The sequence below is a fragment of the Octopus sinensis genome, linkage group LG9 (genome assembly GCF_006345805.1).
Source record: "Octopus sinensis linkage group LG9, ASM634580v1, whole genome shotgun sequence".
Classification (NCBI taxonomy): Eukaryota; Metazoa; Mollusca; class Cephalopoda; order Octopoda; family Octopodidae; genus Octopus; species Octopus sinensis.
In genome coordinates, this window is record NC_043005.1 from 91457895 (window position 1) to 91475311 (window position 17417).

General features: G+C 38.7%; 1 protein-coding gene and 1 long non-coding RNA gene across 2 annotated transcripts; both read left to right on the top strand.

Moving 5' to 3' along the window:
- The first annotated feature begins 275 nt into the window (after positions 1–275).
- On the top strand, positions 276–4035 carry LOC118764906. Its single transcript, XR_005000744.1, has 2 exons — positions 276–362; positions 3959–4035. It is a non-coding gene; the product is annotated as an uncharacterized LOC118764906 (long non-coding RNA).
- An 11408-nt stretch (positions 4036–15443) lies between these two features.
- On the top strand, positions 15444–17357 carry LOC118764908. The gene is made up of 2 exons (XM_036506107.1): positions 15444–16061; positions 17177–17357. The coding sequence occupies exons 1-2, from the start codon at positions 15569–15571 to the stop codon at positions 17236–17238; spliced, it is 555 nt and encodes a 184-aa protein (XP_036362000.1). The 5' UTR covers positions 15444–15568; the 3' UTR covers positions 17239–17357.
- The last annotated feature ends 60 nt before the right edge of the window (positions 17358–17417 follow it).

Consider the following 17417-nt stretch of genomic DNA (forward strand, 5'->3'; position numbering starts at 1 on the left):
TCTGCATGGATGACAGCTCACTTGCATTTAATGATGTTGCAAAGGGAGAGACTTGGAGATGCCACTATAAAAGGTTGCTAAATGAAGAGAAAGAGAATTTGCTATCTGAATTGACAGTACCTTGGTGGATAAAGCAATTAAGGATATGAGGAAGACAGGGAAAGCCCCCGGCCCAACAGGAATCACCACAGAGATGCTTAAAGTATTTGGCGGCGGCTATAGCCTAGTCACCCGTATAGTTAACCAGGTGATACATGAAGGAGTCATACCCAATGACCATAGTCAACTGCTACAAAGGTAAAGGTGATGCATTAGATACAAATAATTACATAGGTATCAAGTTGTTGGATCAGGTAATGAAAGTAACAGAGAGGGTCATAGCCCAACCAATTAGGGAGAGAGTCGGTCTAGACAAGACGTAGTTTGGGTTTGTGACGGAAAAGCACCACTGATGCCATATTTCTGGTGAGACAACTGCAGGAGAAATACCTAGCCAAAGATAAATCCTTGTACCTGGCTTTCATTGACATGGAGAAAGCCTTTGACAGGGTCCCCCTTATCTTGTGGTCATTGAGGAAACTGGGGATATATGAATGGTTAGTGAGAGCTGTACAGGGATGCTGTCAGTAAGGTGAGGTTTGGCAATAAGTACAGTGAAGAATTCTTGGTAGGGGTAGTAGGGGTCCACTAAGGATTGGTCATCAAAGTCCCCCAGGCAATAACAGGAATTCAAGACAGGATGCCCCTGGGAGACCTCTATGCTGACAACCTTGCTCTAATTGCTGAGTCACTAGAGAAGTTTTAGCTGGGGAAGCAACAATTAGAATCAAAGGGCATTAGAGTCAACCTAGCAAAAACCAAAGTCTTAATAAGTAGGAAGGCAGACAAACCACAAATCCTTTCGAGTAGATGGCCCTGCTCAATCTATAGAAAAGACTGAGGTAGAAACACCATAAGATGTACCCAGTGTAATCTATGGACACATAAGAGGTAGAACAATATCAAAAGAAGGCTAACTGGGAAGATAGTTTTTGTGTGTGGCAGATGCACAGGAGCAATAAACGTTGAAAACATGCAGAGAACAGCTTCCGTCACATTCCAGGGAGAAAAACTGCAAGTAGTTGATAGCTTCTGTTACCTAGTTGATCAAGTCAGTAGCCAGGGTGGATGCTTTGAAAGTGTAGCTGCTAGAATAAGAATAGCCTGGGCAAAGTTCAGAGAGCTCCTACTTCTGCTGGTAACAAAGGGCCTCTCACTCAGAGTAAAAGGTCGACTGTATGACACACATGCGTGACCAGCTGTGCTACATGGCAATGAAACATGGGCCGTGACTGCTGAGGACATGCGTAAGCTTTCAAGGAATGAAGCCAGTATGCTCTACTGGATGTATAATGTCAGTGTGCATACATGATAGAGTGTAAGCACCCTGAGAGAAAAGTTGGATTTAAGAAGCATCAGATATAGTGTGCAAGAGAGACGACTGTGCTAGTATGGTCATGTGTTGTGTATGGATAGAACACTTGTGTGAAAAGGTGTCACACCCTAGCAATTGAGGGAACCTGCAGAAGAGGAAGGCCTGGGATGAGGTGGGGAAGCACAACCTTCAAACATTGAGCCTCACTGAGGCAATGACAGGTGACTGAGACCTTTGAATATATGCTGTGCTTGAGAAGACCCAGCAAGTCAAGTGAGAGCATAACCATGGCCTATGCCAGTGCTGTATAACCAGCCCATTTAAGAGCACCCTTAATCATTGGACAATAAACTGTGCTTGCGAAGACCTGTTGAGGCAAGTGAAATTGCTGTGGTGGCTGATGACAGTACCGCCTGATTGGCACCAGTGCCAGTGGAACATTGGAAGCACTATTCAGGGCAGCTGATTGGCTCCCGTGACGGTGGCACATACCAAAAGCACCATTAAGAGCATGATCATTGCCTGTACTGCCAGATTGGCTCCTGTGCAGGTGGCAAGTAAAAGTACCCACTACACTCTCGAGGTGGTTGATGTAAGGAAGGGCATCCAGCTCTAGAAACTTTACCAGATCAAATTGGAGACTCGTGCAGCCTTCTGGCTCACCGGCCCTCAGTCAAAACGTGCAACCCATGCCAGCATGGAAAGCAGACGTTAAATGATGATGATGATATGTATATAAATATATTTATATATGATTATATATAAATCTATAGATATGTGTATATATATATATATCTGAGCGTGATCGTTGCCAGAGCGGCTAACTGGCTTCCGTGCCGGTGGCACGTAAAAGGCTCCATTCAAGCATGACCATTACCAGTGTCTCCTTACTGGCACATGAAAAAACATTCAAGCGAGGTCGTTGCCAGTACTGCCTGACTGGCCCCTGTGCCAGTGGCACGTAAAAGCACTCACTACACTCTCAGAGTGGTTGGCATTAGGAAGGGCATCCAGCTGTAGAAACTCTGCCAGATCAAGATTGGAGCCTGGTGCAGCCATCTGGTTCGCCAGTCCTCAGTCAAATCGTCCAACCCATGCTAGCATGGAAAGCAGACGTTAAACGATGATGATGTTTACATCTATCTGTATGTATATAGATATACATCTATATATGTATATATATATATATATATATGTACATATATATATATATATAAGATTAGATTAGTGCTTCATCATGGGTTAGCAACCAGTATATCAGCCTATGACCCTCAGCCGGGGCTACCTGACGGACAGAAAGACCGGTTCTATGACACCCTCTTGCAGACTACCTCGTTGATGAATGTCAGAGACCTTCTCTTTGTGGCTGGTGACTTTAATGGACATGTTGGACAACATACAGGGGGCTTCCATGGCGTACATGGAGGCTATGGTTTTGGTTCCCGCATTGAGGAGGGAACCAGGCTGCTGGAGTTCTGCAATGCAAATGATCTTATGGTTTGCAATACTAACTTCAGAAAACCTGCCAGTCACCTAGTCACCTAACGTTCTGGCACATACACTAGCCAAATTTACTACATCTTCACCAGAAAAAGGGAAAGATGGCTGCTTATAAATGCCAAAACCTTCCCAGGGAAAGAATGTACCCCACAACATAGACTGGTAGTTAGTGGATGTCCAGAAAATGACCAGCATGGAGGAGAAGGGTCTGGAAGCTTAAAGATCCTGCAAATGGACAGATATTTAGAGACATATTACTTGAAGTCTTTGATGAAATAGAAGGGGATATAGCCTCACACAATGTAGAAGACAACTTTCTATGGGTTTCTATGGGACAACCTGCTATGGGCCACTGACCAGATCTGTGGATGGTGCAAAGTCCCTTCTCAACCCAAAATAACATGGTGGTGGAACAATGTTGTTGACAGGGCTATTAGACAAAAGAAACAGGCTTCGAAGGACTGGAAGAATAGTGGTAGCAGAGAATTGTATCAGACTGCCAGAAGGGAAGCTAGGAGGCAGGTTTATTTAGCCAGAGGGGAAGCAGATAAGAAAAACATTTGCCAATGTTCTGCACCATGAGAACCAAAACTTGAGGTATTTCGTGTTGCAGGACAATGTGTGAGAGAAAATCATGATGTTGTAGAGGAGAAATGTGTTCACATGCATGATAGATCTCTTGCACTAAATGAGGCTGCAAAGAGAGAGGTTTGGAGACACCACTATGAAAAGTAGCTCAATAAAGAAAATGAATGGGAGAAAGAGAGTCTGCCGAATATCGACCCAACTTTGGTAGATAAAGCAATTAAGAGTATGAAGATAGGGAAAGCCCCCAGCCCATCAGGAATCACTGCAGAGATGCTCAAAATATCAGGCAGTGTTGGCTATAGCCTAGTCACCCGTATAGTTAACCAGGTGATACATGGAGAAGTCGTACCCAATGACTGGTGTAGCAGCATAATAGTCAACTGCTACAAAGGTAAAGGTGACGCTTTAGATACAAATAGTTACAGAGGTATCAAGTTGTTAGATCAGGTAATGAAGGTCACAGAGAGGGTCATAGCCCAACTAATTAGGGAGAGAGTCAGTTTAGATGAGATGCAGTTTGGGTTCATGCCAGGGAAAAGCACTACTGATGCTATATTTCTGGTAAAACAGGTGCAGGAGAAATACCTAGCCAAAGATAAATCTCTGTACCTGGCTTTTGTTGACATGGATAAAGCCTTTGACAGGGTCCCTCGATCCCTTATCTGGTCGTCAATGAGGAAACTAGGGATAGATGAATGGTTAGTGAGAGCTGTGCAAGCCATTTACAGAGACACTGTCAGTAAGGTGAAGGTTGGCAACGAGTACAGTTCTGTTGCAACAATTACATCCAAATTTCTCGACCTGATGTCATTTAGGAAGTGTCCTTGCTTCCAGCTTGACATCAGGCCTCGAATATTTATACAACCAATGTGAATAGACATGACTTACCTTTTAGATCTGGGTGTCTTGTGGAGAGGGATTCGCCACCTTTTCTTGATTTAAGGTTGGAGATGGCAAGTTTTCAAACATGGATTGGTGAAAATCAGTCTCCATGTTGAGACCGATTTTCTATGTGTTAGACAACATATTATACGTTTTTTCATAAAATTCGTAGTTTTTTTCTCTGACAGTTCAATTAATCAAGTTGCTGATTTTTTGGTTTTCATTTCCCACATTAAATCTTAATTTTTACTGTATAGTGAAGCTATTCCTCTGTTCGTTACTCTCTCCACCTTCCTCAGCCTGTCTCTCTTGGCTGTTTTTTTGGGGGGTCTTGGCTCGCTCTGCTTTTGCTGGTTTGATCCTTCCATTTTCCTTTTATTGTTTATTTTTTCTTCTGTTTCTCTCTCTCTCTCTTCCTCATCGTCTGATTCTTCTTTACAATATTTTTTAATGTGACCCAGTTGACCACAGTGGAAACATTGGGGCTTACGCCCCTCAACAAGAGTATTCAGAACCTCCTCCCACACTTCCACGATTTCTGGGAACTGTTCTAAAATCTTTTGGTCAGCCTGCAGAATGATGTTAAGCGTCTGACCTGTCCAATAAGTATTTTCTATGATGGTAGCCTGCAGGAGGTTAATACTATCTTACCTGTTTGCCAGAACTACTGCCATCAAGCACATAGGGTTTACTCCAGGCAGAATTCTAGGTATTCTCACTTTTGGACATTCTCGTTTCCATGTAACTTGGGAGTGCCATTTCTGCATTCTTGAACCTCACCACGATTGTTCCAAACTTCTTCCCTCTGGCTAGATATGTAATGTCCTGCCAGATGGGTTTTAGACATTTTTCAATTTTTTTGTTCACATATTTTATCAATTTTATGAGCTTTTAAGCAAAATGTCTTAAAAATAATGATTTTCTTTTTTGCTTCCGTTAATTCTTCTTATGGTTTTTCCACTTTTACTATTCCATCTTGTTCTGTTATCATATCTTTATATTTTAAATATTCTTTTATGTCAGTTGACAGCCGTTGCATTCCACCACCTGCCGCTGATGCAAAACTTTTCCTTTCTTCATTTTGGATGGTCCTTTTTTCTGTCTTCCTATTGGTGTTCGTAACTCTTGGTAATGTTGGAAATTCGCTTTCCGACACATCAGAAGCTTTGTCAAAAATTAAGCTTTCTATTTTCTTTGCTTCTCTTTCAATCAATGATTCGTTCCCCAACGAAGTACACAAACTTTTCGGCATCTTGCCAGCAAATAATGTTTTCCCCTACAGGGGAAAACCACAGATAGCTTTCGAAAGAAACTATACTACAATTTTTTCAACAATAGGCACAACAAGAAATATAACAATTAATAGAAACTTACAAATACACTCCAACAATAAATTTTCAGTAACAGACGTACGATATACCACAATGCATTTCGCCCAGCGTGCTAACGTTTCTGTCATTGATGATTTTAATATTGGAACTGTATCGGTATTTATTTTTCAACTTTTTTTACCCTTTAAATAGCCTTTTTCTTGCCCATTTTTAATGAAAGTAAAAGCATTATCACAAACTGAGAAAAAGAAAAACTAAGTTAAAAACTCAGCTTCTCTTGAAGACCATGCCATTCTTTTTGCTAACTTTTCCAACACTAACATCAAACCAATAATTGTGCAACTCAGTTTACAGACTTATTTCATATTTTGTTTATGACTACTGAGGCGAAACTATTCATAGCTATATTTGTTTCTAAGACTGACTTGGAAACTAATTTGTAATTGACATCACCTTTCTCAGAAGATAACATAACCAAATAAAATGTTCCAAGCTAGAAAAAACCCCCCACAAAAAACAAAAGTTGAAGATCAAAAGAACCCATGGAAATGAACTTAAATGCACCAAATAAATTGATCTCATATATCAGGCTGAGTAAAAAGCAACATTTTGAAACATTAAATTCATAATATATTGCAACAATGTGAAAATTTGATTCACAAAGTAGGTACCATTACAATCAACACATTTTTGCTGAGTTACAAGTTTGTTTATTCCGTTTGTTTATTCATAAAAGTTGAGGGAACTTGGCTATGAAGCTCCTACCCACCCAGTTTATTCCCCAAAACTTTCTTACTGACTACCACTTTTTCAAGTACCTTGATGGTTTCTTGCAAGTTCAAAAATCAAACCTATGCTGAAAGTGCGCGAGTGCTTGCATTTGCCTTTTATGCAAAAATCACCATCATCATCATCATCGTTTAACGTCCGTTTTCCGCGCTAGCACGGGTTGGACGGTTCGACCAGGGTCTGGAAAGCCAGGGGCTGCTCCAGGTTCCAGTCTGATCTGGCAGTGTTTCTACAGCTGGATGCCCTTCCTAACGCCAACCACTCCGCGAGTGTAGTGGGTGCTTTTTACGTGCCACCTGCACAGGTGCCAGAGGGGTCTGGCATCGGCCACGATTGGTTGGTGCTTTTTATGTGCCACCGGCACAGAAGCCAGTCGAGGCGGGGCTGGCATCGGCCACATTCGGATGGTGCTTTTTAAGTGCCACCGGCACAGAAGCCAGTCAAGGCGGGGCTGGCAACGGTCACGTTCGGATGGTGCTTTTTATGTGCCGCTGGCACAGGTATCACAACTACTGTTTCCATTGATATTTGGTTCGATGTTCATGTACATGCACTTGACTCAACAGGTCTACTCAAGCACAGCGAGATGTTCCAGGATCCAAGGTAATTTGAATGGGCAGGGGCTGTGTGGAACTGGTGCCGGAAGCATCCCGGGTCTTAGTAGTCACAGCACATCTCCAGAGATCTCGGTCCTTCGCCATTGCCTCAGTGAGGCCCAACGCTCTTAGGTCATGCTTGACTACCTCATCCCATGTCTTCCTGGGTCTACCTCTCCCCCTGATTCCTTCAACTGTTCGGGAGTAGCACTTCTTCACACGTCTCCTCATCCATCCGCAGTACATGACCATACCATCGCAAGCGTCGCTCTAGCACACCGCATCTGATGCTTCTTATGCCTAGCATTTCTCTCAGGGTGCTTACACTCTGTCGTGCATTCACACTGACATTACACATCCAGCGGATCATGCTAGCATAAATGGCTGCGCGAATTGCTTCCATACTTGGGATGCATAAATAATTTGAACTGTAGTTCTGGAGCCGATGAACTCTTTGAATGCACTTTCAGCATAGGTTTGATTTTTAAACTCCCGCAGGAAACCATCAAGGTGCTTGAAAAAGTGGTAGTCAGTAGGATAAAGTTCTGGGGAATAAACTGGGTGGGTAAGAGCTTAATAGCCAAGTTCCCTCAACTTCTGGAGCGTCATTAGGAAAACTTGTGGTTGAGCATTGTCATGAAGAATGATTGCTCCTCTTCTGCTGAGAAGTCTGGGACAGAGGAGGAGCAGATTTTTTGTTCACTTTGGCAATATGTTTCTGCAGTAATGGTTTTTCTAGGTTTTAAGAAATTATAGTGGAAGAGTCCAGCAGTACACCACCAAAACCTTGAAGAGCTTGGGTTTAGGGAAGGTTTTCAGCAAAGAACGTTTTTTTATAAGCGATTAGAATCCACTTTTCATCTCAAGTTACAATAGTCGAGAAATGAATATATCTGTGCATTTTCTGATTTTCATTCAAATCAAGTAGTACCCATTTGTCGAACTTTTTTTATTTTCCAACTGTGTGCAAATGGTTGCAGGCAGTTTTCTGGCTAACTTGAAGTTCTTTTGCTAATTCTCAAGTGGTTTTACATGGATTTTTCTCAATGAAGGTCTTTAATTGACTTTCATCACTGATATCTATCATTCACTATGCTCACGATCTTCAAAGTTCACATCTCCACTGTGAAATTGCTTCAACCATTTTCAAGCTGACCACTCACTAGTCATTTCCTCAACAAACGTTTCATTGATATTGCAAACTGTTTCAGCTGCTTTACATCCTTTTTTGAAGTTGAATAGCAAAATTGCTTGAATATTGCACTTTGACAGTTCCATTTCAGATAATTAAAACAATGGTGAAAAAAATATCAATGTTAATTTACTGATGCATTTGGGCAATTGCAAAAAAAAAAAAAAAATTCAAAACTCTGCAAAAATCCAGTGCAAATTTTTCATGGTTCAAAACATTCCACAATCCATTTCAATCACTCTTGTGAAGATATTTAGGTAACTCATTTTTTCATTTAATGCTCCTACTTACAGCTCCTTTTGCATGAAGTATGTAGTGCCAAATCATTCCAAGATTCAAAGAGGGTAAATGGTTTTTTAGAAAATGATGAGCATTGGGACCTTGCATTGACTAAGTCATCAGTATCAGATTCTCCAAGGAAACTCCGTAACCTTTGTGCAATTATACTGAACATGTGTCAACTTGGCAGTCCCCTACATCTTTGTAGGAAACATCACGAGGACATGGCCAAGGACTTAAAGTATGCGGCTCAACAGGCAAACCCAGATATCAATATTCAGTTCTCTGAAACAATTTTTAACCAAGCACTGATTGAAATTGTGGATCAAGTTCTGGCCATGAGAGGCAAAAATTTGCAAATCTGGCTCCGGAATGCCAGAAACATAGCAAGAGAGATAAATTATAACAGAGTTGGCTGCATTTGTGAATGAACATGAACATAAACTTCTTCCAGAACACCATGCATATTAAATTATTTCATCAGTCAGAGAAAAAAATGTAGAGAAATTTTCTTTATGCACCTGGTAGCACAGGTAAAACATTTGTAACAACATTGCTTCTCTCCAAGGTAAGGCAATATTGCTGTAGCATTGTCTGGCTTTGCTGACACCATTCTCCTAGGAGGACAAACAGCTCATTCTGCCTTTAAATTATTGCTAAACCTGGTTACAAATAACAGTCCAATTTGTAACAATGTGCAAGCTTTAATTACATAGGGACCAATGTGCAGAACTGCTTTCAACCCGGCTCCTTCAATTAGGAAATGGAGAAGTACCATTTGATGGGAATGGTGATACTTGCTATATATAAAAAAAAGACAGTAAGGATTAACCATGAATTAATGAATAAGATTCCAACAGTCATTAGAGAGTACAAGTCAGTCGATTAACCCTTTCATTACTAACCCAGCTGTAGCCGGCCGAAAAATTTTTGGTTCATAATACCAACCCGGCCGAGAGAACCTATTGTTATTTGAATGTAAATTTGAACCCAAATCTCGTTGGTACATTCATTAAAACACGTGATTTCACTTTGTAAATAGTTGGGTTAAAGTATCCGACATTGCTTGACATGATATCTCAACTCAGTAAATTTTGGGAGATTTTTTTCCACATTTTTTTCGGCATCGATTTTTCTTCAACTTTGAAAATGGATAGGAATTTCATGTTATCAAGCATTGATTCTGAATTTAAAGCTTTTTCAACGGAAAATTGGGAGATATCGAGAAAAAGAATGAATGAGGTACAAAAGCACGTGGTGTACAATAATGAATAGGATATTTCTTTATCCGAAACCGAAAGCAGCGATTCCGAAGAAACAATGCGGCGATAGCAACAGCAAAGACGATTTTACATTGGAATGAAGTAAAAACTTTTAAAATGTTTTCATTAGCAATTTTTCTGAGGAGATAGAGTTTATCTATAGTCTTTCTTAGGAAGCAAAACCATTAGACTTTCATTTTTTTCAGTATGCTTGTTTGAAGCGATCACTGCGGAAACACAAACTGGGGGATCCAAGTTTGGAAAATTTGTGAAGCAAATACTGGGTACTGTTGTGGATTTAGTTTTTATACAGGGAAAATAGTATTAGTCAGCATGGCTTAGAGTACGATGTAGTCTGGAAGTTATTGTTTGAAGCAATTACTGCGGAAACAAATTTACGCAGAATGTAAACAAACACAAAATGGGGGATCAAAGTTTGGAAAATTTGTGAAGCAAATACTAGGTACTGCTGTGGATTTAGTTTTTATACAGGGAAAATAATGTTAGTCAGCATGGCCTAGGGAACGATGTGGTCTGGAATTTATCACTTACATACCATAACCAGGGCCGTATATTGTTTTTTCACCAATTTCTTTAGTTCGGTCAAACTTGCAGTATTTCAGTTTATTTCACCTTTATGGTACACCTGTTCTGTTGTGCATTAAATCCAACTGATGATCTTGTGATGTGCACAATTCTTCTTTATTAAAATTTTGTTGCATACCCAATTGAATATTAGCTGATGATTCATTTTCTATGGTGATGTTTAAACAAAATTTTAATATTTTTACCTTTTGCTCAATTTACCCGTAATTAGAGTCACTTTGAGACTAAAGTTATGCAATAGAACTGATTAAGAATCTTTTCTTTAATTATGTTCCAAATATCACATTAATATGTTGATAAGTAAAAAAGTTACAGTTATTTAATGAAACAAGCCTAAATTCATGATCTATTTTAGAATTTAATTGAAACTCATGAGGGGTGTATTTTGGTCAGAAATATAGTAACGAAGGTGTTAAGTCCTTGGTGAAAATCAAGCTGTACATTACCCAACAGAGTTCCTTAATTCTCTCAAGCCACCTGGAACTCCTCCAAACTTTTTCTGAAGGTAGGAGTCCTATTAATGCTTCTAAGAAATTTAGATCCTCCTAAATTATGCAATGGGACCAGGTTGATTGCAAAGACCTTATCACCTAATGTGATAGAAGCTACCATCATCACTGCATGTACCTCTGGGGAAAAGGTTTTCATTCCAAGAATTCCAATCAAACCAACAAATATGTTAAGTTCAAACAAACAATTCCCAGTACAACTTTGCTTCGCAATGTTTTAACCCTTTCGTTACTAAACCGCCCAAAGCTGCCCGAAAAAAATTTTGGTTAATGTGACCAAACCGCCCAAATTTACCTATTTATATTTAAATGAGAATATCAGAGCAAATCTCTTTAGTACATTCGTGAAAACACGTATTATACTTCGTAAACAGTTCAACTACAGTTTTGTACAATAATCGAAGTGTAATTTTAATTCCGTGAATTTTGAGAGATTTTTTTCCGAAATTTGTTCCTATCGTATTTTCAAAATTTGTAATTCTGACAAAAAATGGATACGAATTTCATTATATCAAGCAGCGAGTCAGAATTCGAAGGATTTTCTACTGAAGACCTTCATAAATCTAACTCTATGACTGAAAAAAAAAAGCACATGGTATTTGATAATGAATCTGATGTTTCATTTTCCAAAAGTGAAAACAGTGAATTCGAGAGCTCCGACAGCGATAAAGAAAACGAATTGACACCTGAATGGAGTGAAAATTTAAAAACTGTTTCTTTCGGTGATTTTTCTGAAGAAACTGGACCAAGCCACAGACTTTCCCAGAGGAGTAAAGCCTTAGACTATTTCTTTTTACTTTTTCAAATGAGCCTATTTGAAATCATTACGGCGAAAACGAACTGTTACGCTAAACGTAAACAAAGCGAAAGAAAGGATACTTTGTGGTTTCCCATAACCTTAAATGAAATTAAGACTATTTTGCCGTAAATATTATTATGGGTATCAGAAAGTTACCCAGAATAACAAATTCTATCGTAAAATTTTGTTGTATACCCAATTGAATATTAGCTAATAACCCATTTTCTATAGCGATGTTTGAACAATTTTAATTTTATATTTTGTTGAATTTACCTGTATCTACCTGCAATTAGAGTCACTTTGTGACAAAAATTATAGTATAGAATTGGTTGAGAATATTTCATTAAATTATCTTCCAAAAATCAGATTAATATATTGATAAATAAAAAAGTTATAGTTGTTTAATGAAACCAGACTAAATTTATGATTACGTTAGAAATTAATTGAAACACATAAGGGGTGTATTTTGGTCAGAAATATAGTAACGAAAGGGTTAATAAAGCTACAAAGTCAGACTTTGAAATCTACTGGCTTGCATTTTATTGAGCCTTGCTTTTCTCATGGTCAACTTTATGTTGGTGGTTCCAGTTTGCAAGACTTATTTCAAACCAGAAAACAAAGAATGTTGTTTACCCAGCTCTTATGTAATCTCCTTCAATATATGTGATAGAATTTATCTCCTTTCATAAAAGTGGTAAATTTTGTGTTTCCAGTTATTTTGTATTATGAATTGATTTCCCAATTAACTTTAGAACGACCGTGCGAAGGAGGGGGGGGGGGACGAAGATTGGCTCCTTTAATACATCGCATGGTAGATTACAATAAATGCAAAAAGAATAAATGAGTACAAGTGCCAGAAGGAAAAGAGAGACACAACCGGTAAAATGTTTAAGAGATTTTATTTCATGTGTTACCTGTGTGCAAACATTGATGTATGCGTGTGCGATAAGTACAGAGCATTGAAAGAGTCTATAATATATGCCGTTAGAAGAATGTTCAGACACAGGAAGATAAATACCAGTTCGTAGTCAAGGTACTCAATAGTTGAAGTGCTCTAACAAGAAGTTGAGGCTGCAATGCAGAACCGATCGAGGCCCATATGCGGGAAGCTGTGGCTACTATGCAGAGCCGGTTAAGTTGTTACAGGAGTTCTTGCAGGTTGTACTTGCTGTTACCCATGGTGAAGTAATTCACAAACAATGAGGAGATAGAACCTGTGCAAGGATTGCTATGTACATAGAGATGTTGATGACGTTAAGATGAAGGCGACAGAGATGGAGGTCCTGAAAGTTGCTCGACGAAGTTGAATCTCCATGTGGCTGCTGTGGTATGTCGCTGGAACTGGCTGTGTACTCTGTGGTCAGACCTAAAAAGGTCTAGAACCGAAAGACTTTGACTCAATAAATCACTAAGTTTTATGGGTACCAGTTGGCGCAAACTGAGGTTTAGAAGAGACTGTCTCACGTGACCTTATCAGAAGGCTGCGATTAGCTGGGTTGCACATTGGCATGTAACAGAACGAGAGACAAAAGTGCACCAATACCAACCAGTCAAGAGTAGTGGACACAACAGGGTTCAAAAGAGCGGCCGAAGGTTAGCTGTTATCTATTACATCCGTACTTATGTATATATAACAGAGAGAGACCGCTACAAACCCTTTCAATACTAACCTGGCTGTAGCCGGCCGAGAGTACCCAGTTATTTAAATGTGAATTTAAGCACAAATCTCCCCAAGGACTTGACTGATTTGTACTCTCTAATGACTGTTAGAACCTTATTCATTAATTCATGGTTAATCCTTACTGTGCCGGTGGCATGTTAAAAGCACCAACCGATCGTGGCCGACGCCAGACTCCCCTGGCACCTGTGCCGGTGGCACGTAAAAAGCACCCACTACACTCGCGGAGTGGTTGGCGTTAGGAAGGGCATCCAGCTGTAGAAACACTGCCAGATCAGACTGTAGCCTGGTGCAGCCCCTGGCTTCCCAGACCCCGGTCGAACCGTCCAACCCGTGCTAGCGTGGAAAACGGACGTTAAACGATGATGATGAATCCTTACTGTCTTTTTTTTATAGCAAGAATTACTCTTTCACACAACCATTTGTGAAAATATGCAATTTCACTTTGTAAATAATTGAGTTATAGTATCTGACATTGCTTGACATGTTATCTGAACTCAGTGAATTCTGGGAGATTTTTTCCTCACACTTTTACGGCATCGATTTTTTTTCAACTTTGAAAATGGATAGGAGTTTCATGTTATCAAGCAGTGATTACGAATTTAAAGGTTTTTCAATGGAAAATATGGAGATATCGAGAAAAAGAATAAATGAGGCACAAAAAAACCTGGTGTATGAGAATGAATAGGATATTTCTGTATCTGAAACCAGCGATTCTGAAGAAACCAAAAGCAGCGATAACAAAAACGATTTTACATCGGAATGAAGTAAAAAAACTTCAAAAATGTATTTATTAGCAATTTTTCTTAGGAGATAGGGGGTCGATCCTTAGTCTTTCTTAGGAAGCAAAACCATTAGACCTATTTTTTTCAGTATGCTTGTTTGAAGCGATCACTGTGGAAACAACCTGTTACGCAAAATGTAAACAAACAGTATATGCCAGGAAAGCCCACAAAATGGGGGATCAAAGTTTGGAAAATTTGTGAAGCAAATACTGAGTACTGCTGTGGATTGAGTTTTTATACAGGGAAAATAATGTTAGTCAGCATAGCCTAGGGTACAATGTGGTCTGGAATTTATCATTTACGTACCATAACCAGGGCTGTATATTATTTTTTGACCAATTTTTTTAGTTCGGTCAAACTTGCGGTGGATTCCAGTATTTCACCTTTATGGTACAACTGATGATCTAGTGATGTGCACAATTCTTATATGTCAAAATTTTGTTGCATACCCAATTGAATATTAGCTGATGCTTCACTTTCTATGGTGATGTTTAAGCAAAATTTTAATATTTTTACCTTTTGCTCAGTTTACCCGGATTTACCTGTAATTAGAGTCACTTTGAGACAAAAGTTATGCAATAAAATTGATCAAGAACTCTTTCTTTAATTATGTTCCAAATAGCACATTAATATGTTGAAGTAAAAAAGTTACAGTTGTTTAATGAAAGTAGTCTAAATTCACAATTATGTTAGAATTTAATTGAAACTCATGCGGGGTGTATTTAGGTCAGAAATATAGTAACGAAAAGGTTAACCCTTTCGTTACCAAACCGCCCAAAGCTGCCTGAAAAAAATTTTGGTTCATGTGACCAAGCCGCCCGTAATTACCTATTCATATGTAAATGAGAATATCAGAGCAAATCTCGTTAGTACATTCGTGAAAACACGTGATTATACTTTGTAAACAGTTCATCTATAGTTTTGTACAACAATCGACGTGTAATTTTAATTCCGTGAATTTTGGGAGATTTTTTTCCAAATTTGTTCCCGTTGTATTTTCAAAATTTGTAATTCTGACAAAAAAATGGATACGAACTTCATTCTATCAAGCAGCAAGTCAGAATTCAAAGGATTTTCTACTGAAGACCTTGATAAATCTAACTATGACTGAAGAAAAAAAAAAAAAAAAACGCGTGGTATTTGATAATGAATTTGATGCTTCATTTTCCGAAAGTGAAAGCAGTGAATCAGAGCTTCAACAGCGATAAATAAAATGAAATTGCACCTTTCTTTCAGTGATTTTTCTGAAGAAACTGGACCAAGCCACAGTCTTTCCCAGGAGAGTAAAGCTTTAGACTATTTCTTTTTACTTTTTCCAATGAGCCTATTTGAAATCATTACGGTAGAAACAAACCGTTATGCTGAATGTAAGCAAAGCTGAAAAAAAAGATAGTTTGTGGTTTCCCACAACTTTAAATGAAATTAAGGCCTATTTTGCCATAAATATTATTATGGGTATCAGAAATTTACCCAGAATAACAAATTACTGGAGTAGCGATAAGCCCTTTGGAGACGAATATGTATCAAGTATAATGACGAGGACACGATTTTTGAAATTGACTCAGTATTTGCATGTAAGAGACACGAGCAGTACACCAGTACGTGGAGAACCAGGCTTTGATCCCTTATTTAAAATAAGACCCCTTATTGACTGTGTTCAAAACACAAAACTTTATAAACCGGAGAGATGTTTATCAATTGATGAGGGTATGGTGGGCTATAAAGGCCGAGTACGTTTCCGACAGCATATTCCAGGAAAGCCCACAAAATGGGGGATCAAAGTTTGGAAGATTTGTGAATTGAATACTGGGTACTGCTCTGGATTTGAATTTTATACTGGCAAAAGAGACAATTATGTAAGTCAACATGGCCTAGGGTACGATGTGGTCTGGAATTTATCACTTACATACCATAACCAGGGCCGTATATTATTTTTTGACCGATTTTTCAGTTCGGTCAAACTTGCAGAGAATTTAGATACTGTGGCAACACATACATGTGCTACAGTGTTCGCTAGTAGAAAAGGACTGCCGTTGGATATAAAAAAAAAATTTTTTTTAAAGGTGAAATAATTCAACGGCAGAAAGGAAATTTGCTAGCGACCGCATAGAGATAAGAGGCAGATCAATTTTCTGTCTACCTGTGCACAGCAACATGTGGATGAAAATGGCACGTCATTTGTGAACCTCGATTATAACAGGTACATGGGTGGTGTAGATTGGCTGAATCAGATGATGTCTTGCTATCCAGTTGGCAGACCGGGGAATAAATAGTGGCGATACCTGGTTTGGTATATAGTAAACATGAGTATTACTAATGTGTTTATACTATATACCAAATTGGGGCCGGCTTGAAAGCGATGCAACCATCTGCAGTTCCGATAAGATGTAGCAACGCAACTAAGAGCTGGTTATTCCTCAAATAACTGTAGGGAGAAGAAGCAAAGCCTGCCAGAGGGATATCCCTCTGAATTCAGCCGATCTCCATAAATTAGGGGAAAAAAAAAGAGGGTCGCAAAAAGCAGTGTCGCAAATGCCTTCATCAAAAAAGGAAAGCTCCTAGTGGAAAGGCTGTTGAAACAACTTTCCAATGGGCTTTCTGCAAGGTTGCATTATGTAGAGCAGGGTGCTTTACAAGTTTTCACGATAGGAATATTGTTTGATTTGTATATATGTGTGATTTGATTTTATAAATATTTTCAAATTTATTTCGTTTTTATTTTTCTTTGTGTAATTTTAATTTACTTGTTATTTTAATTTACCTGTAAGGTGAGTGATGAATTTTGATTAATTTCTTTTGTAAATCATTATTCTATCTGTGTATCTATGTATGTTGGAGAGCTTATTTAATCTAGTTGATGGTGTGTGTGTGTATTTTGTTTTCTAGTTTTCCTCACAGACAAATTCCAGTCTTTCGTTTTACTTATACCTTCATGGTACACCTGTCTTTTGTGTGTTTAAATTCACCTGATGAATCCAGTAATATGCACAACTCTTCTATAGTAAAATTTTGCTGTATACCCAATTGAATATTAGCTAATAACCCATTTTCTATAGTGATGTTTGAACAAAAATTTTAATAATTTTATATTTTGTTGAATTTACCTGTATCTACCTGTAATTAGAGTCACTTTGTGACAAAAATTATGGTATAGAATTGGTTGAGAACCTTTCATTAAATTATTTTCCAAAAATCACATTAATATAT

Excerpts from the sequence above, each read along its gene's own strand:
- LOC118764908 (XM_036506107.1), top strand. The coding sequence starts at position 15,569 with ATGCTGAATGTAAGCAAAGCTGAAAAAAAAGATAGTTTGTGGTTTCCC. Across the intron at positions 16,062-17,176 it reads TTATACTGGCAAAAGAGACA|CTGATGAATCCAGTAATATG; the intron begins ATTATGTAAGTC and ends GTTTAAATTCAC.